At 49.9% G+C, this 26,362-nt stretch overlaps 1 protein-coding gene across 1 annotated transcript in view; it reads left to right on the top strand.

The window, feature by feature from the left end:
- VSNL1 (visinin like 1) overlaps nucleotides 1–26,362 on the top strand; it is an 86,252-nt gene that overhangs the window by 35,495 nt on the left and 24,395 nt on the right. Inside the window, exon 2 of the mRNA XM_036748241.1 lies at nucleotides 5,322–5,488. Within this exon, the coding sequence (XP_036604136.1) occupies nucleotides 5,327–5,488 (162 nt within the window). The 5' untranslated portion in view covers nucleotides 5,322–5,326. The remainder of the gene's footprint in view (nucleotides 1–5,321; nucleotides 5,489–26,362) is intronic.

Here is a 26,362-nt window from a genome sequence, read left to right as displayed (position 1 = left end):
AGCAGATCAACAAAGCCAACAAACCAGCCAACCAACCAACTGAACATAGTGTTCTGTACCTAGAGCGTCCCTCCCCCACTCCCAGCCAGGGAAGGGGGAAGATTGGGCTCCTGGGAGTCCTGTGTCATCCTTGGTGTCTATCACCAGTCACACCTTGTCAACAGCCCCAGGGGCTGAGGAATAAACTCTCAGTTGTGGGTCTCTCTTCTCATACTGTCTCTCTCTGTCTCTGTCTCTCTCCCTCCTTCCCAGTCTCTGTCTGTCTGTCTGTCTCTCATTCACACCACATACACACACACACACACACACACACAGATCTTTGAGACCTGGGCAGGGCTACTTTCTCTCCTTTATCCCGGGGCCATAGCTTTAGCCCAAACTCAAGTTTCTGGCACCTCCCTTCTTAGAAAATAGGATTCAAGTCCTGACAGCTGCCCCTTGATAAAGAATCCACTTGTGCAGGCTCTCCTGGGGCAAGCTGGCTGCCATGTGTAGCTTTTTCCTTCCTTCTAGGACTGCCTTTTGAGAGCACAGAATGTCAAAACTACACAGGACCTTCAGACTAAAGCATCTGCTAAGCAATCTAAGCCTAGACCTTTTTAAAAAAACTGTTTTGATAACTTTACTTCAACATAGTTTGTTTCTTTTGTATTTCTCTCTATTTTATTTTTATTCATTTAAGAACATGATTCTGAGAAGGGGTCCATAGGCTTCACCAGACTGCAGATCCAATGACCTCACCTTATTTGGGGAAACCAATGTCTTGAAGAGTATACTGAAAAAAAAAAACACTGCCCCAGGAGGTGGGAGATGAGGGCTCCAGGCCTGGTCTTAGCACTAGCTCACCGTTCAGCTCTGAGCAAGATGGCTCCTCTCTCTAGACCCAGTTTCCCCATCTATGAAGCAGGAGAATTGGTCAAGAAGAGAGACAGACAAACAGAGAGGGAGAGAGGATGGATAGATGGATAAAGATAGATGATACAGACAGGTAAGTGGATAGACAGACAGGTAGATGCATAAATAGATGATAGACAGCTAAATCGACAGACAGGTAGGTAGGTAGATAGATAGATAGATAGATAGATAGATAGATAGATAGATAGATAGATAGATAACTATAGACATAAATAGATAAAGACAGAGACAGATAGGTAGATAGATATAGATGATGGATAAATAGAGAGATAGAGAGACAGGTAGACAGGTAGATAGATATTGACAGATAGGTGGATAGACAGACAGACAGACAGGTAGACAGATATAGACAGACAGATAGATGATGGCTAGAGATGACAGAAGTGAGAGTTAGCCAATAGATGAGAGGCACACCATGATTGAACTTTCCTTAAGCACTGTGCTATGTCATGTGAATATAAATACAAGCCTTCTAGACCATCTCTGCCCTCAGAGAGTTTACACTCTAATGAGGTAGATGGCACATAAAGGGGCACTGAGAAAGGAGTGGAGGGGGTGAGGGCTCATGAGCAGTGTGGGTGAGCTGGGGATGGAGCAAGATAAGGCCAGACAAAGTTAGCCCATCCAAGTCTGGGGAGGTCCAGAGTCCACAAGTCCTCTGGAGAGGTGACAGCTCAGCAGGAGGAGACAGTAATAACAGTTGGTATTTGGAGACTGCCTCCGAACCACCCTTTGAGGCAGGTCGTACAAGGAGAACATGGGATCTGAAGCTGGAAGAGATGCTAGACCCCTGCAGAGCCCCCTCATTTTACTGCTGAGGCCATCGGAGCCCAGGGAGAGAAGGAAGCAGCCTGTGGGTCCCCAGCCCCCAGCAGTGCTAGAAGAGTCTAGAACCCAGGTCCTTGGCCCAAGACCCAACTCTTCATCCATTATTCAGCATTCTGATGCGTGTCTTGGTTCCTGTGATTTTCTCTAACTTACATTCCTCGGGAGTTGGGTGTGTGGGGCTCAGAGAGCTTCACTGATTTGCCCAGGGCCACACAGCTAATAAGCTGTCAGAGTCAGGATCTGTACCTGGGTCTCCCTATCTCCAAGTCCAGCTCTTTCCTGGAGCCCATACTCACTGGACATTGGAGGACCTCCCCAAAGGCTCCAGAGGGTTGGCCTCCAAGAGGCCCAGGAGCTCACAGCAGCTGATAGCAGCCCCCAACCCTGCTCCATTTCACCAGAACTGGCTTTTCTGAACACTTTCAAGTTTAGAAAGCTCCTTCCTCCCCTCATCACTCTGGATCTCCTATTAGCACAGAGGCAGATATGGTTAGCATTGCCAGGCTTGTCTCAACACACCCACCCCACCAGATGTGGTGTGTGATTTCAGCACCTGGGGGAGGTCTCCTGCTAAAGAGTGGGTGGCTCTTTGTCCTCAGCAGAGGGGAAAGAGCCCTGGGACCTGGGCTTGGAGGTGGGAAGGAGGCGTGGGTGCCAGCTTGACTCTGCCACTTTGTCCAGGGCTTCTCTGGGCATCAGTTCCCCACCTGTACAAGAGGCCTTCCCTGCCCCTGACATTCTCTGTTCTGTGTTCTGACATCCCTCCTATGCTCGATCTTATGGCCTCGTGCCAATGCAGTGCTCCCTCCTGCTGACCCTCCACCCCACTTGAATTTCCAACTGGGGCACCATTGACAAGTCTGTGCATCAGTGAATGGGCTCTGAGAATTGCTCAGGGATCCTTGTTCCAGCTCTGGAAAGCAGCCCTGATGCTTCCAGTTCAAGCCCCCTCATTTTACCGATGAGGAATCTGAGCCCCTGGGCCCCCTTGCCCCGGCTTGTCTTACTGAGCTTATCTGGGTTGTCCTGGCAGAGCCAAGGATCCAACCCAGAGCTCTGATCCCCAGACCAACCCCAGGCTTGACATCAAAAGCCTCAACAGGTTGGGTCTTTATATGCCAAGAGTTTACTTCATCCCATGATCAGTGAGTTAGGACCTAAACCCTATCTGTGCATGCTACTGTGAGTTTGAGATTAGAGGGACTCATGCTATGACTCCAAGCTGCGTGCGGGCTCTCGTGTGTGCATATATACATGTGTGCATGTGGGGGGTGAGAAAGACCAAAAGGAGGGGGCAGCAGTTGATCATTCCAATCAATTACAATCTCTGAAAACTGAAAACCCACATGAAGGGAAATCATGTCACGTCACCAAGAGGCCTGTGTTTTGGGAAGCTTTCTCTAGTCTTCCAGTGGAAGCCTGGGGACGAGACATCGGCAGATTTTCGGGTGGCGTACTTTGATTTGGAAAACAGAAAATGATTACAATAATAATAATGAATAATAAATAGCTCACGAAGTTTAAACTTGAAATCAAGCTGATTTTTAACGGTGTAATGGGATCAGGCCCTCTCACAAGCTAGTCTGATTCTCCAGCCCCAGCCATGCACCGAATCCCCGAAGGCTTGGGTAATAAATTTTGATGAACAATTTCATCTATGAATTATCATTTTCTTCCCCTAATTAATTAGTTCTGTGGCAACCCCTGGGTGGCCACCTGGCCATAACCACAGGCAGTGGTGCCCCCTGCAGTGACTTAATTAGAAGCACTTTATGAATAAGGGACTGGAAGCCAGAAGCCAAGGTAGGGGATGAGGACAAGGGAGAGCGAGGGTGTTAGGGAGAGAATGGGTGGAGAAAATTGCAATCACAGATGCCACTGATGGGCCATTTGGGCAAGTTGAGACTTCTTTGACCATTCAGAAAAACTGAGCAGAATGCCAGCTGCCTCGTTGGAGAAGGATTGGTGCCTAGGATTGAGTGAATTGTCAGCATCCAGTCTGAGAATTTAAATTAAACTACAGGGTGGGCTTAAAACTGCATGAAGAATTGGGGGGACCCCCTGGTTTTGGCTGATCAGTGCGTTCTGTAAAGAGACCTTTGCTGAGAGAGGCAGAGGGTAAAAGACAGACGGACAGATGGATGGATGGATGGACTGAGTTCTGAGGTTGGGGGGTAGGTGTCTCCCAGTATTCTGAGGACCGTCATATGGAAGGGGGATTAGCTTTGTTCTACTTGGCCTCAGAGGGTGGAACCAGAAGCAAAAGGCAAAATTGTCTTGGTTCAGTAGAGCTGGCCATTGGATTTGTTGGAGACCTGATTCTGAGGCTGCCCAGACTTTTGCCAGGGATGCAGTAGAGGAGAATCAGGCTTGGGAATGGGTTGGACCAGTGGCCACTGAGGTCCTGGCAGCTCGGAGGCTAATGAGAAGCTGGTCTTCTTGGGAAGAATTAGGAGGCAGGGAGGTGGATCAAGGAGCAGCGAGTCTGGAATCAGGAAGACATGAATTCAAATCCAGCCTCAGTGACTTCTAGCTGCATGACCCTGGTGAAGTCATTTAACCTTCATCCACCTCGGGTTGCTCATCTAATAAAATGGAATAATCATAGAACCTACCTCTGAGGGTTTTGTGAGGATCAAATAATGTTTGTGAAGTGTTTTGTGAATCTTAACACGCCAGAGAAATGTCCCTTGTGTCAGAATCTTTTGTAACCTCCAGGGTGTCCATCTGCTGCTCCATCTGGCCAGGGAGGAGATCGGACTTGCTGCTCTGGCATTCAGACCCTTCTCTGAGTCTGATAGCATCCTCTTTGATAGCCTGGCCCTCCCTGACCAATCCCTGGGCCAGAGGTGAAGCAAAGCTAAGCTGTCTTCGCAACAGAGACAAGGAAGCCTCAGAGTACCAGGGTTAATGCCCAGGGCTCTCTGACTCCAGACCCACTAGATGGCAGACTGATTCACCTTCTCACTGTGCCTGTTACCGTGGGGGGGCATTTGGTGAAGCTACAAGTGGGAGGGGCATGGGAGGGCAGTTCCCTGCCTAGACCTTGAAGGGAGGCATCCCCAGGGCCCTCATATGCTGAAGGGGCCCTCAGAGATGCCCTCGATTGTAAAATGTGCCGTTGTTTGGGTCGAAGTCATTTGGGGGTCTGACTCACCCATCCCGCTGCCACTGAGCCCTCCCTTGGAAAGAGGACAGATACCGTTGGAGGACCAAGGGTGGAATGTGTGTTTGCTGTCTGGTGGGAGGCTCCCCACCTCACCACCCAGAGGAGGGAAGAGGGTTTCATCATTTGTTTTCTATTTGTTACTCACAGTTAGGTTCCCGTTTAGTCCCATCCTTTTATTTTACAGAGGAAACTGAGGCTGAGAATGGAAAGAATGCCAGGTTTGCCCTTGAGGCCCTGGGTTCCAATGCCAGCTTTGTCCTTGATTACCAGGGAGCCTCGGGCACATCCTCCCTGGAGCTCCAGTGCTCGGAGAGTTGGCCTGATAGTCTCCAGGGTCGCTCCCTAACCGAGTCCCATCCCAGAGCTGTCCTGTCCTGCCTGCCGCTCACTGTCCTGTCCTTCTCTTCAGGCACCATGGGGAAGCAGAACAGTAAGCTGGCCCCGGAGGTGATGGAGGACCTGGTCAAGAGCACCGAGTTCAACGAGCACGAGCTCAAACAGTGGTACAAGGGCTTCCTCAAGGACTGTCCCAGCGGCCGCCTCAACCTTGAGGAATTCCAGCAGCTCTACGTGAAGGTGGGGCTGGGACGGCCAGGGTCTGGGGAGGGGAGGGGGCCCGGCGGGGGCAGGGCAGGTCTGGGAGGGGAGGAGGCGGGGAGGTGGAGGGGGGCTGGCATGGGAGGGGGCCAACATTTGGGGTGGGGGGTGTTGTGCAGCTCCATCTGTTGGGAGGGTTATGCGCAGGTGCTGATTGCCCTCTAGAGAAATGTCGGGCACACATTTGTCAAACCATGTCCCAAAGGCAGAGGAGGCAGGCTCTCCCTGCTTCCGAACTGCCCTGTGGCTCCCCAGGGCCCATAAGCTCCTCGGTGCAAGACCTTAGGCTGGGTACTCAGAGTCTAAATACAAAAAGGAACCAGTTCCTGACTGAGGGCTGATTTACATCCTCAAGACTAAACCCCTCATTTTACAGTAAACGAAACAGGCCAAGTTGAAGTGACTTGGCCAGCGTCACGTGGCCAGGCAGTGGCTGAGGCAGGATTCAAACCCAGTACCCTCCACTGTACCACAGTACCCTCCCTTTACTTCCTGCCACAAGCTGGCTCCCCTCACTGTCCGTGAAAAAATCGTTTCGAACCTTAGCAATTAGCCTCAGTACAGAGTGACTGATGCGTTCAGTTCCCCTCAGCTGTGTCTGTTTCAGGGTGTACCTGAGACTTTTGGGGTCCTCTCTCTACTACCACCTCCCCAATTCCCTTCATTCTCATTCCTTTCTGGGGCCTGATTGTGGTGGCTGCTCCCTTCTCCTTTCAGTGGGTATCGGGGCTTTCCAGGTTGCCTCTGCCCCTTCACTTTCTCCCCCACCTGCTCACCAGTCTGAATTCTGAGCTGCTCCCTGATCTGGATCACATATCACATGCCTACAACCTTTGCCTTCAAGGCCCTGCTCAGATTCTGGCCCCTCCCCCTTGGGTGATGATCAGGTTCCTAAGTCAATGTTATCTGTCTAGGAGAAGTCACCCCTCTCCCCTGTGCTCCTGGTCCATAAGTGTCAGAGGTGGTTTCCTCCCTGGTCCTCTCTCTCCAGGGCAGCCCTGATCTCCTGAGTTCTACTTTGTCTCTATCATAGACATCCAAGCCACGTGGGAGGAACAGCCTTCATGGCAAAGAAAGCCAGCAGGAGATGGTATCCAGACTGGCTGGCCGCTCGCTCCCCTCCCATCGGCCTCCAGCTGGCCCATTCAGGTCTTGTACATCCATGGCCTGTGGTGTCCCCTCTGAAGAGCCATCCCAGGGTAGAGCCAGGACCTCCAGATATAGCAAGAGGGGTCAAGGGAGGCACCGAGCATCACGGAGGAAAGGTTGGGCAAGTGGAAAGGACGTGAGCTGACTGCGGAGAGGCGAGGGAGGGATTATGTAACAGGACCTGAGAGGACTCGGAACTAGACAAGAGAGGAGGAATGGAATGTTTATAGAAACTTTCCTTAGTGTGCTGGGAAGATGCCAGCACTTCCACCAGCTGAGGCCCCTCCCAGGTTCCCCCAGCCGCTCCCTGTGGGCCTCTGGGAGGAGCTGAGCACAGTGGTCTAACCTGGCCCTGGGCCGCTCCCTTGGGGGGCCCCCCAGCTCCCGGCTGCTGGAACCCCTGCCTCTGCTTGGGGCAGCCCAGCCAGGACCTGGAGCCGAACCTGAGAGAAGGTCCAGTCTGGCTCTCTCACCTGCTGAAGGCGTGGAACCCAGGGCCAATTACTTAGCGGCTTGGAGGCTGTTTCCTCTCAAATGAGGAAGGGGCTACCTCAGTCACAAGGCACCATGAGGTTTGCATTTAGGGTTTGCAAACCCTAAATCATGATGGACACCAATCAGTCAACAAACTATTATCATGTGCTCGACCCTGTGCCAGACACTAGTTGGAGATATAAGGGCCAAACCCGAAACATTACCTACCTTCAAATGCGCTAATATTTGTGAAGCACCTGGCACACAGTAGGTCTTAATAAATGCTTCTTCCCTTCCCCCCTCCTGCTAGGAAATTAGATTCCACTGGGAGGAAGCCCAGGCACAGAAAAGTAAATAAAAGATGTATAAAAAACAAATCCAAAGTCTTTTTGGAGAGGGGCATTAACAGAAAGGCCTCTCTTAGCTGCAGGAGCTTGAAGGGTTTCAGGAAGTAGAGATGAGCAGAAAAAAACAGAGATGGAGCTAGGTAGTGAAGGCTTTCAGGGACAAAGCAGAGAGACAGAAGAAGGAGCTATCGAGGGGCTTGGATTGGGGACCTCGGCTTAGAGCTAGAAGGGCCTTTGGCGTCATCCAGAGTCAAGGCTGTGCTGATAGCACATCAGAGGAAGAACTGGGAGCCAGGTCGCCTTGTTCCCTGACACTGCCCCATGTCATCTTCCCATAAAGTGACAGCCAGAGCCTGGCTGAGTCAGGGACTGACCTGCCTGCCTCAGTTTCCTTAGCTGTAAAATAAGAGGGGTGGACTCCTGCAGGCTCCAACTCAGTCATCCCTGCCTTTTTCACTCTCTTCCCTATCCCCACAATGGTGTAATTAAATCTCTTGCAAATTGTCTGTTTTCAACAATCCTATTGATTGCTGGGCTGAGATAAATGAATCTGGAGAGTTCCGCCTGATTGCTGATTCAGGGGGACAAAACCAGCATTAAGCTGACACTCACACTGGGAGGGGGCTTGGCCACAGCAGGGTAATTGAATTAGGGAGGAAATGCCCCACCCCTCAAATGGACTGAAATCCCCAGGCCTTCCCCGGCCCCCACGGGCTTGGGGGGAAGCTGGGTTTCTCTAAGGCCAGGATCAAGACTGAAGCCTGGAAGCTGATGGCCAGCGCTGAGTCAGTGTTTGTTGAATGAATGCAGGAAGGCATGGAGGAGGGAGCAGGAGGGCTCTCTCCTCACCTGGGCTACTGCCAATGGGATCATTCTTGCCTATGCCATGGCCTTTTCACCTGGGACTTTCTTCACAGCGGCCTTGGAGGGTAGTTAGTGAAAAGTTGTCATGCCCACATACTGATCAATCAGCAAGCATTGGCTGAGGCTAGTAAAAAAAAAGCCAAGATCCCTCCCTCCACCAGGCCTGCCATGCTTGTCACACGAAGGCTGTTGGCTCAGCCCTTCCACTCTTGCTGGGAGGTGTTGGCCAAGCCCCTTCTCCTGAAATCACTCTTGTCTGACTCAGAAATCTTGGGATTGAAAACAGAAAATCCCCATGCCGAATCTCCCGATGAGGCTGCATTGAATAAATGGTTAGGGGGTTGAATCGAATCAGAAAATCTGTCAGTGGCTGGCTATGTGCCCATGGGCAAGGCTGGGACCACCTTGATGCCTGAGTCCAGCTCTGTAAAATGGGGATAATAAACCTTACCCTGTCTCCTTCCTAGAGCTGTTTTGGTGATAAAATAAGACAGAGCTTTTGACATCACTTTGTAACTGCTAAGTTCTCTATAAACTACAAACGGCTTTGGAAGCCCATTCCACCCAAAAGCTATCACCCCAAAGAGCCCTGCGGGAAAGCCTTGGCTGAGACAGGGACAGAGGAGACTGCACTCATCATCTCTTGCCCCTGCTGGAACTTTGAAGCTAACAAGGCCATCCTTGGCCCCCCAGTCCCTGTCCCTGCCAGTCAATGATAATGTAGGGATGTGAGGGCTACTTATCTTGAAAAGCTCTGATGCTATCAGGCCTGGGGACTAAAAATAGCCAACCCAAGGCTAGGGGAGCCTCGGCCTCACCATGAGCCCAGATATTACGTACCAGACCCACAGCACACGGTCCCTCTCCTGGCTGGGCTTTCCCCACAGGAGGTGATAGCTGAGTTCTTTTCTTAGCCATCACCGAGGGAGAAAAGTGTTAGGCATTCTGAAGAGTCTGACCCATGTCTGAAAATAGCCAGGCTGGTCCCAACTCCAAGGGATGGCCAGGTATTGAGGGTGTACAAAGATGGTGTTTAATAAAGATAAATGTAAAGCCCTAGATTTGGGTTAAAACAATCAGCTCCAGGAGGGCAAGATGGAAGAAAAATGGGTACCACGCAGGACATCATGTGAATAAGATGGAGTGGCTCTCAGGATCTGCAAGCACACACCGTTGGGGTTGTGTGCCATATAGCTAGAAAAGCACAGAAACCAGTGAAGCTGGGGGTGCCCAAGTGCAGAGAAGAGGAGGGAGAGCATTCCAGGTGCAGGGCACAGCCTATGCAAAAGCATGGAGGGGGAGATTCAGAGTCATGTAGGGGAACAGGAACACCGAGTGTGCAAAGGGCTATGATAGGAAAGGAAATCTGGAGACAGATTGTGAAGGACTTTAAAGGCCAAATAGTCTTATTCTAGAAGCAACAGGGAGCCACTGGAAAGTCTTGAGTTGGGGGTGGGGGGGTGGCTGACAAGGTCGGTCTCGCTCCTTAGGATGGTCATTCTGCCAGCTGTGTTGCCAGTGGGTTGGAGGCAGGTGAAGCTGGACTCAGGGAGGCCACGGAAAGATTGCTGCGGTAGCCCAGAGGTGATGAGGACCTGCCTGGGGAGGCCAGGGGACAGACGAGAGGGTGGTGGCAGAGCTAGAATCCACAGCCTTTGTCACCTGCTTGGCTATGGGGGATTCTGAGGGTGCAGAAGCATAGCTAGAGGGTATCTAGCTAGAAGTACAACTAGGGTGTATCTGGAAGCTCTGCGTGAGTCAGCATTGGGGGGTGTGGCTGCCAAGAAAGCTGGCACCATCTTGGGCTGCATAACTGAGCAGCCCATGAGCATTTATGAAGCTCTTACTGTGTGCAAGGTGAGAATCCTTAAGGAGAGGAGAGCCCTGCTGGGTTTTGTCCAGATCAGGCCATATCTGCACTATTATGTACAGCTCTGGGCAGAGAAGAGCTTCCAGGATGGGAAGGGCCAGAAGGATCAACTGGAGAAACTAGAGATGTTAACCTGGACGTGCTGTCACCCATCAGAGGGATTTGACTTGCTCCGTGTGACCCCTGTGGGCAGCCCCAGGCACCAGTGTGGGCAGCCCTGGTGCAGGTGGGATCAGTCCCAAGCACAGGTGGGTCAGACCTGGCTGCAGGTGTGGGCAGCCCTGGTGCAGGTGGGGTCAGACCCAGGCACAGGTGGGTTAGACCTGGGTGCAGGTGTGGGTGGCCCTGGTGCAGGTGGGTCAGACCCAGGCACCAGTGTAGGCAGCCCTGGTGCAGGTGGGGTCAGATCCAGGCACAGGTGGGGTCAGCCCTGGGGGTAGGTGGGATTGGCCCCAGTGGCTGTTGGGTAGAGTTACTAAGAGCTAAGGTTAGGTTTGTTCTAAGTAAGAATTTCCTTCCAATGAGAGCGATCCAAATGTGGGAGCTTGGAGCTTCTGTCTTGTTCGAGGGCGTCCAGCAGAACTCAGATGACCACCCGTCTTGTGTTATAAATAGCAGGCTCTCTTTCAGGGCATGGATAGGACTAGATTGCTGCTGAGGTTCCTTCCAACTGAAATTCTCTGATGCTGTAGCTAAAGATGTCCAAAGAGGAAAGGGATTTCTATCTGCTCTGCACACACATACATGTGACTCCCCACTTCCCACCTCCATGACTTTGTATAGGCTGTCCCCACTGTCTGGAGAGGTGGTGAGTTTCCTGTCTTTGAAAGTGTGGACTGAAGGATTGCTTATCAGGGATACCGTGCAGTTCTGCATCAGCCGAAAGACTGTTCCCAGCTTTAGCGAGAGCCTGGGAATGCGGCTGGATATCAGGTGTTTTGACAGGCTCAAGGCAGGGATTCCACTTGAGTTAATGGGAGGCAAAGAGCTGGGGCCTGAAATCCCCAACAAGAAGAGATAAGGTAACAGTCCTGGGAAACACAGCCCCGCCTCCCCTCCACTCCACAAGCACAGCCCTCCCTGAAGTCATCAAGCTGGCCAGGCTGGGCCGGCCCCTTCTTTGTGGGGTTGGAGAAGGGGTGGCAAGAGGCCCCCGGGGAAGGCCTACTTCTTCCATACTTCAGAAACTATGCCAGCTCCAGAGACCAACCGGTCTTTGTCCTTATTCCCGCAAATCCCAGAATCCCAGAGCAGAAGGGACCTCCCCCCTGTTCAGCCCAACTTCTCCCTGACCAAGAATCCCTGAGAAATGGCCAATTCATCCCAAAAGCACAAAGTCACCTTGCTAGGAGCTGGTACAAAGACAGAAAGAAAATAGTCCCTGCCCTGAGGGACTTTGAGTGAGGGAGGGCCGTGCAAGCCCCCAGCCTCACTTTCTCCTCCGTAGCCATCTGGGTCCAGTGGCCTGGTATTGTTTACACTCTGAGATGGACACAGTAGTAACAGTTATAATGTAATTAGCGTCTGTACAGCGTTTTAAGGTTTGCCAAGCCTAGTTACAAGTGCTGTCCATTTGGTCCAAGTCCTAGCTCTAGGCCTTTAGCTTTGTGACCCTGGGCCAGTCACTCCCCCTCCATGGTCATCAGGGGTGCCATCTGTCAAATTAAAGGAGCCACAAGAAGGTATCGTGCGGGTCCTCTTAGAAAGATGGAGTGGACCAGAGTGATTCTGGGGGAGGAGGTTGGGGGGAAGCTGCTGCCCGTTGAAGGGTGCCCCCATGCCACCGGGGCCCCAGAGATGCTGAAACGTCCCCGTGAAAAAGGGCTGACGTCTGAATCATGGTTGTGGGAAGCCTGTGGGCTCTTGGTGAAAACAAAATGAGATAATGGTGGGTGTGAGTGGGAGGCACTGGGCTCCAGTGGACAGATGTCCGAGTCCTGGGGTCAGGACCTGGCCCACCCCCGCCTCTGACTCCTCCTGCCTCAGAACTCAGCTTCCTCATCTGTAAAATTAGATGTTTGGACCTGACAGCCTTTGAGACACTTTCTGGTTCTAGATCCAGAATCCGAAGGTCCCTTTGTAACTGTGATGAGCTTCATAAATGTGAGGGAGTCATTCCTCAGCTAGCTAACTGTGTGACCTTGGGGAAGTGACCACCTTTCTCCCAGCCTTAGCTTCCTCATGCCGACCTCCCAGCAGCGATATGGTGAGAAAAGGACTGTGTAGACCCTCGAGTGGCCCAGAGATTTGGGCTGTGATGGCCGATTAAAGTGCCGTGTGAGTGAGGGACTTTATCCTTGTTATTTTGATTGAAACAAATTAAAATTGTATGATTCATTTCAGCAAACACTGAGTTTGTGTTGTAGATGAATTCATTCATTCATTTATTTTCTGCACCTTGGCCTGCTCCCTCCCACCCCCACCCCCACTCCATGGGAAGCCAGAACAGGCAGTGACACCTGGAATAGGCTTTTCAAGTCTCAGCAGGTGGTTTGAGAGGTTTGACAGGGGCTCAGGAGGGAGGCTGAGGGGGACTGTGGCTCATCTGGGCAAGAGAGGACAGTGGAAGCCATGGGATGAAATCACCAAGAGAGACAGAGATAGGGAGACAGATGGAGGCAGAAAAAGACAGATGGAGACAGAGACAGAGAGACAGATGGAGACAGAGAGACAGGTGGAGACAGACAGGTAGAGACAGATAGATGGAGACAGAGACAGACAGACAGATGGAGACAGAGAGAGACAGACAGATGGAGACAGGGAGAGACAGACAAATGGAGACAGAGACAGACAGACAGATGGAGACAGAGAGAGACAGACAGATGGAGACAGGGAGAGACAGACAAATAGATGGAACAGAGAGACAGACAAGTGGAGACAGATGGAGACAGATGGAGACAGACAGATGGAGACAGAGAAGCAGACATATAGACACAAAGAGACAGATGGAGACACAGAGACAGAGAGATAGATGGAAACAGAGACAGATTGAGACAGAGAGACAGATAGATGGAGACAGAGACAGACAGACGGAGACAGTGACAGACACAGACAGACAGGCAGACAAGTTCAAACCAGGCTTCAGATACTTACTAGCTGTGTGACCTTGGTCAAGTCACTTTACCTGGTTTGCCTCAGTTTCCTTGTCTTCAAAATGAGCTGGAGAAGGAGAGGATAAGCCACTCCAGTATCTCCGCCAAGAAAACCCCAAAAGGGGTCACAGATAGTTGGACTTTGCCTGACAAACGACCACCATGTGTCTCTTTGGCACATACGGTACCAGGCAGGGCTTTCCAGTGGCCAGAGGACAGTGTGGCAGACACAAAGCACTGATGCTTCCCGTGGGCACAGTAAAGGCAGGATCTGCGAGCTTCCCCTTCAGTCCTCCTTTTGCCAGAGCTCAGACTTATTTGCATAGGAAGCCAGAGAGGATCTTGGGAGAATCTAGCTCTGGATCAGGCCTTTAGTGTCAGAGGGTTCTCAGCTCTCCGTGAGGGCATCTGTCCACAGTAGAGCCTCTTGCTCTGGTGCCATGTTTTGGCCTGTGACAAAGCACCTTGTTCAGCTCCCTGTGGATGGGGAAAGGGCTCCCCTCTCAGTTTCTAAGCTCTGAGGGCTCATGGCCTCTCCCATTTACACTGTATACTTCATATGTACATAGTTGTAGGCTGTTTCCTTCATTAGAGTGGAAGCTCCCTGAGAGCAGAGCCCATCTTTTGCCTTTCTTTGTATCCCCAACGTGTAGCACAGTGCCTGGCGCATAGTAGGTGCCTGAAGGGGCAGCTAGGTGGAGCCAGTGCTGCAGTCAGGAAGATCTAGCTTCAGACACTAGCTGTGTGACCCTGGGCAAGTCATCTAACTGCTGCCTCAGTTTCTTCCTCTGAAGAGTGGGAATGCTAATAGCCCCCATGTCCCAGGGTGGGTGCTAGTGTAAAGCACTTAGTCTAGGGTCTGGCATACAGTAAGTCCCATATGGATGTTAGCTATTATATTGTGAGTAACAAATGCTTGTTGACTGACCTTTTCTCCTGGATCGCTGTGAGCTACAGCAGCAGCCCAGCAGAATAAGAGACATATAAATGAAACTCCATTTTGGTTTGAAAATCAAAGACAAAGGGTTTCTTTACCAGGATAAATCCTGCTGCTTTGTCCTGCTTAGGAGGGACGGCGCTCCCTGAGAGGTGGGCTTCTGCCCCCTCCCACTCTGTGTCTGAGTCCTCCAACAGGGACCAGGACGTCTGAGGGTCCACCGGGGAGTCAGGCAGAGCCAGCGTTCTTAAACCGGGAGTCCGTGGACAGATCTGCGGGCCCACAGGCTTGGACAGCGTAAAAAATCCACCTTTATTTCAAGATGATCATTTCTTACGTGCTTTATTTTGCTCATTTGGAAACAAGATTCTGAAAAGAGGTTCCTGGGTTTCAGCAGGCTGCCCAAGGGGTCCAGGATACGATCAAAGTTCAGATTCCATGGCGTGGAGGCAGAAGCGCTGGGCTGGGACCCTGCAGGCTGGAGCTCAGCAACTCTTCTGCCAGTATCTTGCTGTGTGACCCTGGCCAGTTTCATACCCTCTCTGGGCCTTGGTTTCCTCATCTGTAAAACGAGGGGGCTGAACTAGGGGACCTCCGTGGCCTCTTCCAGCTCCAGATTCATCCGCCTGTGACATGGGGCTATCCCAGTCTTCACTGATCCTCAGGGGCCCCTTATTCTGACTCAGAGGCTTCATTTGTGAGTGGGGAGGCAGGTCTTCCTAGGCCAGTAAAGGCTTGTTCAGAGCACTGACAAATACTCTTGGGTAGATGAGAGGAAATCCTTCCCGTCTTCACTTCAGGAGCAGGCGCTGTCTCATGAGTCAGAACCGTCTAATCCATCCCCTAATTTTACAGAGAAGGACACAGGCCCAGGGTGGATGACTGACTTGTCCAAGGTCACACGGGTATTAAGTAGGGGAAGTAGGAATGATTGATTGATCAAAGGCACAGAATCAGGACATGTTTGGTGTGTGTGTGTGTGTGTGTGTGTGTGTGTGTGTGTGTGTGTGTGTGTGACTGGAGGGAGGGGGGTATATTAAACTGTAGGGGGCTTTGAACATCAGGCAGAGAAGAGGGTCCTTTATTTGACAGGCCATAGGGAGGCATAGAAGATCTTTGTATAAGGGAGTGGCTTGGCCAGATCTATGCTTCAGAAAAAAATATCCTGGAAGTATCTGAAGGATGGAGGTGGCAGAGCAGGTGTGGGAAGGGAGGATTCCCGGAGGAATAGACAGCATTGTTGGACCATCCTGGGTGGACGTAGGAACAGAGAGAGCAGGGCAGGCGGGAGAGACTCTCCCTGCTCCAGGACTGACTGTGTCCCAAGGGGAGGGACAGGGAAGAGCCACAGGATTTGAATGTGAGATACTGGGCTGTGCTGGTGCCACACATGGAAATCATGAGGTCAGGACAGGCTTGTTTAATAAGGAAGAGAAAGAGTTCTAGTGAGACAGCTCCATGTCTGGCACAAAGTGCTTGCTTAAGAAAAAGCTTCTTGGGGCAGCTAGGTGGCACAGTGAATAGAGTACCAGCCCTGGAGTCAGGAGGACCTGAGTTCAAATCCCAGCTCTGGCACTTGACACTTACCCTGATGGCCTCATCTCCCCTCACCAAAAATTTAGAAAAAAATTTAAAAAAAAAGAAAGAAAAAGCTTCTTCATTCAGAGGCAGCATGGTCACTGCCACTGGTTTGGGTTCGAATCCCTCCTCAGGCATGTACTAGGTGTGTGACTAAAAGTCACTTAACCTTTGTGCAGCTTAGTTTCCCTGTCTGAAAAATGGGGGGATAGCTTTGCTGGCTTCCAACACTGAATCTATGACCCTATGATCCAGACAGAGAAAGGGGCTTGCATTGAAGGCAAAATTGTCTGTCCTCTTCTTGGGACAAGTACAACAAAATGACCTGAGCTCCCTGGGAGGCAATGGTGGAATCATCTGGGGTCACAGGGCCTTGGAAGAGACCTCCAGCCTCAAGACAGAAAGAATGGGGACACCCTTCTAGGCCGGGAGACAGAGACCCTGGAGAATCAGGAAGCCGTCCCCAGAGGAGAGAGTAGGGCCCAGCAGCTAGATGGGAAACTCAGGTGTTTCTTTTTGCTAGAAGATGAAAAGTACTGTGATAGTCCTCTCAAGTTTCATGCCCTGGGCCAAGACCCCAGTCATCCAGCCCTAGTTATTGTTGGGAGGTACAGATCTGGAGCTTAAGAGAAAGGTAAGAAGTGAGATATATTCGGGAATCATTGCATAAAGGTGATAGTTGGAACCATTGGAGTAAATGAGGAGAGAGACAGAGATAGAGAGAGAGGTAGACAAACAGAGAGATAAGGGAGAGAGACAGAGACAGAGGGAGACAGAGAGAGAGAGAGAGAACAGAGACAGAGAGAGAGAGGGAGACAAACAGAGAGAGGAGAGAGGAAGAGAGAGAGAGAGAGAGAGAGCAAGCCATTGGGTAGAGTAGGAGGGCAGCCTGTGACACAAAGGAGGAGAGGGGCCTGGTGAGGTCTATGAAGCTCTGTGGTGAGCAGGGAGGTCAAGGGGAAAGGGCTGAATAGAGATGGTGGATACCGTGATGAGCACGTCCTGGACAACCTACGAAACAGCAGTTTCAGCTCTTAGTTTATTTTGGTCATTTTTTATAATAAATTTTATTTATTTCTTCTGCTTTAGGTTACCTTCATTTCCCAGTGGATTCCTGCCCCACCCCTATCCAGAGAACCATCCCTCTTATTAATATTATTGGTATTAATATTAATAATAATAACAATAACTAAGGTGATGCTGGATAGAGCTCCAGGCCTAGAGTCAGGAAGATTTGAGCTCAACTCCAAATGCAGACGTCTACTAGCTGCGTGACCCTGGGCAAGTCCATTAATTTCTGATTGCCTCAGTTTCATCATCTGTAAGATGGGGATGAAAGTGATAGCAGCACGTGCCACCCTGGGTGGTAGTAGGCTGTCTCAAATGAGGTAATAGCTGTAAGGTGTTTTGCACAGGGCCTGGCACAGAGGAGGCCTATGTAAATGTTAGAGGTGGTGGTTGTTTCTTTGGCTCTGCTACCTTCACTTTGCATCAGTCCATAGAAGTCTTCCTGTGCTTCTCTTTGGGTCTCACATTCCTTTCAGGTCCATGGGCTACAGCTGGTTTAGCCGCTCAGTGGGCACCCACTTTGTTTGGCCATGTAAACACTGCTGCGGTGAGTGCCTTGATGTGAAGGGGACCCTTCTAGCTTCATGTTTTCATTCACCCTTCTCTGTCTCCTCCATAAAAAATTCTTGGTCACACCACCCCCAGATGTTACGGGAAGAGGGTATGTAGAGATGCCAACTCTTCTCGCCTAGGCAGTGAAGGGAAGGAAAGGATGATGGCAACAGAAACCTGACCATGCGCTCTGAGTGAGATGCAGGGTGGAGCCTCTGCCCAAGAGGGATGGCCTGGGGGATTGTGCATGGAAGCCTTGGGATGACTAGTCTGGGATGCCAGGTGTGAAAGCCCTGGGACAACCCTCGGAAGTACACACACACACACACACACACACACACACACACACATGCACACCAGTCAATCAACCAACAAGCATTTATTAGGCACTGGGAATCTAAGTCCAAAGGCCGAGATCATCCGTCCTCACAAGGAGTTTCCACCCCAAGGATGACAGCTTGACAGAGGGTCAGAAATAACACCATTTTGTGATCCAAGGATATTGGCAGTGGGGGATGATGCAAAGAGGTACATGTAGGCTCACTCTCAGAAAATCTTCCAAACGGCTCTCCAGAAGTGGGATGGGCTGCTTTGGAAGGTTGTGGGCTCCCCCTTCCTGGAGGTCCTCCAGCACCAGCTAGGTCCGAGTGCGAATTCCTTTCCTTTGCGGTTGGACTCTCCAATTCTGTGATTTTGGCTACATCCTTTCCTTTTTTTAAAAGTCAGTTTCTACACTTGTAAAATGTGGGCGGAAGGGGTTTTGGATAAGGTAACCTCTGAGGTCCCTCCTGGCTCTATGTCTGTGACTCTGTTATGGCACAGAGTGACCCCAGACAAGCTTCACACTGCCTGCAGGATCTGGGATTCTCTCTGAGCCTGTTTCTTCCCCTGGAAACTGGATCTTGGGCTAGATTCCAAGTGACACCATGGAGAGGATGTTGGAAAAGGGACAGAGCCAAAGCTTGGATCCCTAGGCCCGGGATCTCAGGACTTGGAGAGACCCTCCTGCCAAGGCCAGCCCCTCTCCAGGCTCAGGTCATCCCATTCCATCCTGTCTTCTCTGATAGATGTGATTGCCTCCATTATTACCCTCAGCCTCCCTCTGCACTGGCTGCTCCCCTGCTGCCTGCAAATATGCCCGTGTATCCCCCATCCTCAGAAGACCCTCATTCGATCCATCTGTCAGCACCAGGTGTCATCCCATATCTTTCCTCCCTTTTGTGGCTGACTTCCTTGAGAAAGCCGTCTACACTGGGGGCCTTCCCTTCCCTTCTTGCACCCTTTTTTAGCTCTCAGCAGTCCAGCTTCCAACCTCATCAGCCCACCAGAACCGCTCTCTCCGAAGTGACCAATGATCACTGAATGGCCTTTTCTCCATCATCCTCCTTCTTGACCTCTCTGCAGTCTCTCGCACTGTTGGTCACTCTCTCCCTCTTGACAGAAGAGAAGGCTCTTAGGGTTCTGTGGTACCCTCTCTCCTGGCTCCCCTCCTACCTGTCCTAATGCCCCTGCTCAGTCTCCTTTGCTGGGTCTCCATCAAGGGCATGACCACTAAAGAAGTTGTCCCTTCAGGGCTGTGCCATGGGACCTCTTCTCCTTCCATACTATTATATGTGTGTGTGTAGACACATGTACACACATATGGACACATACATGTACACACTATATGTACTGTTATACTTGGGGATATGTTATATATTGTACATATACGCATACATACATATGTGCACATACACATCTACGCATATGCACATGCACACATGTACTTGTACTTGGGCATCTCATCAGCTCCCATGGATTCCACTGTCATCTCTCTACATATAATTCTTAGCTTGGCTTGTCCGGCCCTAACCTGTCTCCTAATCTCCAGCTGCTCATTGGATATCTCAAACTGGATGTCCACTAGACGTCTTAAACTCGCTATGTCCAAAACAGGACTCATGATCTTTCCCCCAACAACGTTCCTCCTTCCGGAACTTGATTATTCCTGTTGAGGACACCAGCATCTTCCCAGTTACCCAGGCTTGCAACCAATGTGTCATCCTATACTGCCTCCTCTCCCTCACCCCCTGTGTCCAATAATCAGCGGCCAATTCCCATCAGTTCTCCCTTATGTGATGTCTCTCACATACATCCTCTTCTCTACTCTGATGTCGTCCTCACCCTGACATCATAATTGTAAAGTCTTAGTCCAATACCCATCACATAAGTGTTGTAGAAATGTGGGCTATTATTATTAGTCACTAAGCTACCCCAACCCTCCAGCCTCCATGTGTGTGGTGCATCTTCTTGGTGATGAAGCCTTGTCTGGGGCTCCCTCTCAACCTGGTCCTGCCTCGATAATGCCAACTATAACTTTCCACCCAGTTAGAATGAACTAGGGTAACCTGTGCTTCACCCCAGCCTAGAGTTGCTATCCTTGCAGCCTTCTGGGAAAGAAGGTGGGGTACCTCTCCCAAAGGACCACACCTCAGCTTTCCAGGACACTTCAACCGCTACTGAATCATTTCCCACGGAGCTCTGGCTCATGCTCTACAAATTAATCACCAGAAACAAAGCACTCCCAAGAATGATTTAAACATGGAATCCATGGAAAGCAGAGGGGTTGGTCTGCCTTAGCTCTGAGCCCCCTCTCAGTGGTATCAGCCTATGTTTCATGTTTCAAGGTCCTTTCCACCTCTGACATTCTCTGATCCATGTTCTAAGACAGAGACAATTCCTTAAAAGTGTGTAATAAATTCTACATGTTACTTTCAAAACTGTTCTACTTGTATGTGCTTCCTTCCATTTTTCCTATGCATTTTATTTATATATATGTTTTGCTTTCTTTCCTCTTTTTTCCCCAGTTAATATTTATTTTCTTTCATTCCTATTTCTTCCACTGTCTGATTTTTAAAAGAAAAAATGAAAGTCATAACAATTATGCACAATCAAAGGAGATTCCCATGTTGTGTATGTCTCATTCTGTGTCCCTGGGAGGAGGCAGGGAGCATCCTTCATCTTCGGTCCTCATGGCTGTTTGTGGCAGAGATCTGTGGTTTTTACTTTATACTTTTGTCTCTCATTGTGTGAGTCGTTGTCCTGGTTTTTCTCACTTTGAATCTGCTCATCGATTCTCCATCTTCCCAATGGCGTCTGTTTCATACTGCTCAGAATTCCATGCCCTTCATAGACTTCAGCAGAGCAACCACCATAGCGGGGTCCCTTGTTAGTTCCCAGCTCTTTCCCATCACAAATAGAGCTGCTGTGGTTATGTTTGTACGTAGCGATCCTTTTCCTCTGTCCTTGACCCCCTTGGGTGGGGTGGTATCACTGGGTCAAAGGTCATGCACCAGATTGTGACATTTTGGGTATAACATTTTCCAGAATGTCTGGATCACTCCACAGCTCCACCAGCAATGTGCCTGGTTTCCCACAGCCCCTCCAGCATTTGTCATTTTCCTCATCCTTGTAAGTCAGGAGCTCTTAACCCCAAGGGATTCATGGACAGATTTCATTTTTTTTAAACTATCTTTTGGTTTCCTTTCTAGTCCTATGTGTTTTACCTTAGTTATTTAAAAACATTCTTCTGCAAAGGGCTCCATAGGCATCACCAGCCTAATGAAGGAGTCCAGAACACAAAGAAGGTGAAGAACCTCTGCCCTAAGGTCCAGTCTGGTTCTGTCATCCTAAAGTCCCTCTGTTCTATGACCCCTCCCAACCCTGACATTCCAAGTATAATGTCCTTTCCAGGTGCAATCTTTTAGGTCTGAAGCGGGGGTGGGGAGGTACAACCTTCCAGGACTGAATGGGTAGGGGAGAGGGTGCATCCTTCCAGAACTGAACAGGGGAGGTACGTTCCAGGTGGTGACCTTGGACATCCCAGGCATGGCCATCAGCTGGCTCAGGTCTGCCCACGAGTTGCATGCCCTGGGGCCCCTCGGCCTTCTGTCAGCCACACTCCCTCATAGACATCTCTGACTCTTTGTTTGGACCCCGGGAACCCCCACACCTGGGCATGTAGCTGCAAGGCTGGTTATTCTTACGGAACCGGTTCCAAATGATGGTGACTAAGCCTATTGTCACCTGACCAAGGAGCCAAATTGTTCAGAGCGAGCCACATTTCTCTGATCATAGAAGGGGAGCTGGGAGGCCCCCCCCCCACCAGGTGATTGAATCCAACCCCTTCACTTTGTACAGATGAGGAAAATGAGCCCTGGAAGGCTAGGTAACTTAGGTGCAGACCTAAGGTGGGATTTCATAAATGTTTGTTGATTGATTGTCACAGAAGGTCACACAGAAAGGAAGGGGAATGAGCATTTATTAAGCACCACTGTGTGCCAGGCACATATTACCTCATTTGATCCTACAGCCACGAGAGGCAAATGCTCTATTATTCCCATTTTGCGGGTGTGGGAACTTAGGCACAGGGATAGAAATGACTTGTCCAGGGTCACACAGCTGATGAGTATCTGAGGGCGGATTTGAACTCAGGTCTTCCTGACTCCAAGCCCTATCCACTGGGCCACCTAGCTGCTTGGTTGGAAGAAGGAGAGGCAGGATTTGAATCCAGGTCATCTCACTCTCAAAGGCCAGGGCTCTTTCTCCCCTACTCCCCACTACCCTGCCCCTATCATAGACTCATTGATCTTGAACTGGGAGGAATCTCAGAGGCAACTTACCTGAGCCACCGACTGCTTGGCTTCTCTGAGACTCAGTTTCCTCCTGTGAAAAATGGGAATCCTGCTCCTGCCCTGCCAGTCCCTCCGGGCTTTCAGGGAGGATTCAGTGGGCACTTGAGGTGTTTTCAGAGCTCTCTGTTAGCCCTAAGGTGGGATCATCGCTGTGGAGGAGGAGGTCAGTTTCTTCTGTAAAATTAGAAAGTCGAACTGGGGGCTCTCTCTCATCCCATTCTGATCCCTAAAATCCTGCCTTGGACACTTGCTGGCTGTGTGACCCTGGGTGAGTCCCGTCACTTTTTGTGCCTCTGTAATGAGGTTGGGCTTGATGGCCTTCCGAGGTTCCTTCCTACTTGGAAGCAGGGACCCTATGGAAATGTTCACTTTCTCCTGGAGATGCCCTGAATCCCCTCCCCAGGGGATGGAGCTTTCCCCTTACTGGGTCAGAATCCCTGGAGCCAGAAGCCTGAGGGGTCTCACTCAGGGGCTGCTAGAATGTCCCGAGGGTGGCCGTGTTCCTAGCAGGGAGAACAGACCCTTGGAGGAGCAGACTTAGCTGAGGGAGATGCCCCAGTGGCATCTAGTCCTGAAGCCAGGGTGTGATGGCAGCCGTGTGTGTATCCTACCCCACCAGCCCAGACCCCTTCCCATCCCCAGAAACACCCAAACTTGTCTCATCTTTCTTGGTGGAATGTGTCCGGCCCCTTACTCATCTGCTCAGGTCTGAGTCGAGGCCCTGGGGGCCCCTTCTGACCCTGAGAATCTCCTTTTCTATCATCATGAGTCAGGCTTTTTAGCCAAAATCTGAGGCTCCAGAAATAGCATTTTATTGGATTTATTCATCTAAAATGTGAAATGTAAAAAGCCTTGAGTATAATGGATGGAGAAAGCCCCACACAAAGTCAAGGAGCCTGCATATATAGGAGGCCTCCCCCTCCCCCCAACACACACAAATGCTGTTGGACCTTGGCCAAGTCACCTTCTCTCTGAGTTTCCTCTCTTCTCGATTTAAGCCCCTCTCAGCTCTGATACCCTCTATTCCCTTTTGCAAGAGCCCTCCTAGCTCTGACATTCCGAAAGTCCTTCTCTTAAGAGCATCATCATACAAAAGACATGAAGTCCTAAGCTCAGATTCTACTTTGCACATTTCCTAGCCATGAGACCCTGGGCAGGTCATTTGACATCTCCAGTCTCAGTTTCTCCATTTGTACAATAGAGGTAAGAACTGTTTCTTACCTCCAAGCATTTTTTTTGTGAGGACCCAATGAGGAGAGTGTATTATTCTTAGACCAACCATACCGCCCCCATGAAGGCAAGAACCACACACCCTCACCCCTCGCCACCGATAGCTCTAGAGACAGTCACCAGATCAATACACCATTCCTAGAGAGGACACATCAGTCGTCTGCCCTGTGACTCATCTCCCCATTCCAAGCGTTTTCACCGTCGTTCCCCCATGCCTGGAATTCTCTCCCTCCCATCCCCTGCTTCCCTGGCTAAACCCCAGCTTCCTCACTCTTAACGATTCCCTTTAACCGGCACATACCTGGATCTTACTGAGTCATTCACACGTCTCACCCATTAGGCTGGGAATGGCTCGGGACCAAGGACTGCCTTTTTTGTCTTTCCTTGTAACCTCAGCAATGAGCATAGTCCCTGGCACACAGTAAGTACTTAATAAATGCTGACTGGCAGTTACTATTTCTTTTAAAAGATCTTTATATATTTTACCTTGTTTTTATATATTTTATATATAATATTTTTATATATTTTACATATACTTTATATATTTTACAGTTTTCCATAAATATTTTCCCATCTGTAATTTCTCTTTTACTTACATTCTTTATTGCATAGAAATTTTGTATAACTTTCATGAAGTTGGGTGTCGCTCTCTTATCCCCAGGAATTACTTCAGTTTATTGGACGGGGAAAAAAAGCTATCCTCCCTCCTCAATATATGTAAGCACATCATTCCATTGACTTCAAGCTTTAAGTACCTCATTTTTAAATGTTTGGGTCTATCTTCCAGCTGGAATTTACTGACATAGATGGTACAAAATGTGGGTATGAATCCATTCCCTAAAAAATTAGTACCCAATTTTCCAAGTACGTGTATTAAATAATTATTCTTTTTTTAAATCTCTGCAACAAAATAGTACCCAGTTGGGGGCAGCTAGGTGGCACAGTGAGCAGAGCACTGGCCCTGGAGTCAGAAGGCTCTGAGTTCAAAAAAGGCCTCAGACACTTGACACACTTACTAGCTGTGTGACCTTGGGTAAGTCACTTAACCCCAACTGCCCTGCCTTCCCCCCTCAAAAAAAAACAGCACCCAGTTTTCCGAGTACATTTGTGACATAATTATTCTTTTTTTAAGAAATCTCTCCAATAAATTAGTATCCGATTTTCCAAGTATATCTGCGAAATAATTATTCTCCTATGTGTAAGTCTGCTTTCTAACACTCTTTCAAAGAGTTCATAGTTACTGTTACTTGAGGGTTGAGAAAAGCAGTTTGTGCTTAGAGCTGGGGGGGCTAGGTGTTGCTCTGAGGGGCTTTTCTCTGTGGAGTCAGGGAGAAGCAGGCTGTGTTCCATCTCTGATGATCTAAGTGTCTCGGGGAGGCATCTGTGGAGGAGACAGAAGAAGGTTGGGAAAGGTTTCTTCCTTGTCAGAAGGATTTAACTGTTCTGTTATTAAGAAACTCTTAGAAAGAGAGTTCCCCAGGGAGTCTGTGGGAGCTGGGAAGTTTAGTGCATTCTGAAAGGACTTTGCTGTCATGACTAATAAGAGGGCAGAGAGAAGGGTCTAAGCTGGCTGATCGCCTGAGAGTCGGAATTTAACTGTTCTCCTGAAAATAAAAATCCATTGAGACAGTGTCTGGAGTGAAGGAGGTGGCGAGATTATGTTTGAGAGTGGAGATGGCCTGTGGTGGAGCGGACAGATAATAGGTGGTTTTCTGGGCCCTTGGGGGTGTCCAGAATGTTGTAAAGAATCTGGTTTTCGCATTTCTATTGACTTCACTTGTTAACACCTTATAATGACTGTTGGGAAAGAAGCCCGCCCCAGGGCCTGAGCTGGAGGCTGAGGAATCCTACGCTGGAGCCCAGAGAGGGGAAGGGACTGGACCAAGGTCGCAGAGTAAGTGGCAGAGCCAAGGTTCAAACCCAGGTTTTTCTGACTTCAAATCCAGCGCTCTCTGCAAAACAGCCTTTTCTTGTGAGGCAGCTATTGGTACTGTGGATAAAGCCCTGGGCCTGGAGTCAGAAAGACCTGAGTTCAAATCCTGCCTCAGCACTTACTGACTGTGTGACCCTGGGCAAGTCTGTTGGCCTCAGTTTCCTTATCTGTAAAATGGGGACAAAATGAGATGATATTTATAAAGTGCTTAGCCTGGCACACAGTAGGTGCTTAATAAATGCTTGTTTCCTTCCTTCCTTCTTCCCCAAGTACAATTTAAAACAGGCAAGCTTCTCAGTCCGATGTGTTTAATTAGGTAAGATGCCGTCTTCCACAGTGGGAGAGTGGCTCATTAACATTCTCTGAGGACAGACGGTTGGGTGGTGAACATCCTATACAGCCTTTCCTGAGATGAAAAGGGGTCTGATGTTTGCCAAGAGCCATAGAGGGGAATGCACAGACATCTGATGGGAAGCTGGGGAACTGGGCATCTTCTCATTTACATCCTTAAAGAGGCTTGTGGAAGGGGAGTAGGAAGAGGGGAGAATATGCACACATCTACATCTATGTCTATATCTAGGTACGTGTGTGTATATATATATATGCACATATACATATATATATATACATACATACATATATATGCATATGTATATATAAAAATTTTTTTCCCCTAAGAAATAGAGTGGAGACTAAGGCAGGCCAGGGAATGCTTCTGAGAATAGCTGAGTGAGTACCCCTTTGAACTCCTCTTGCCACATAGTAGAGGAGAAGTTTATTTTTATCCCCAGTCCAGCAGGGGAATGACCCATGAAGACAGCTCTGAGGCTGGATTGGGCCGCACAAGAGGTCAACGTCCCCCTTCCACTTGAGATGAATAATTCACAGCTCTGTGGTGGTGGGCGCTGATATTGGCCCTGCCTTGGCAGACCTCCCTTCTTGTCTGAGCCTCCAGTCTTTGGGAATCGTTGGGGCCCCCTCGCTGTGCCCCGGCAGCCACCCCTCCAGCTCCTCTCACAGGCGGCTTTTCCAGGTTCTTCAGGATGTAGGTGTCCCCTTGCCCATTCCTTTACACTTATTTCATGT

The sequence above is a fragment of the Trichosurus vulpecula genome, chromosome 3, assembly GCF_011100635.1.
Source record: "Trichosurus vulpecula isolate mTriVul1 chromosome 3, mTriVul1.pri, whole genome shotgun sequence".
NCBI classification, from domain to species: Eukaryota; Metazoa; Chordata; class Mammalia; order Diprotodontia; family Phalangeridae; genus Trichosurus; species Trichosurus vulpecula.
The sequence above is the reverse complement of the archived record's forward strand: the minus strand, read 5'-3'. Positions and strand labels throughout refer to the sequence as shown.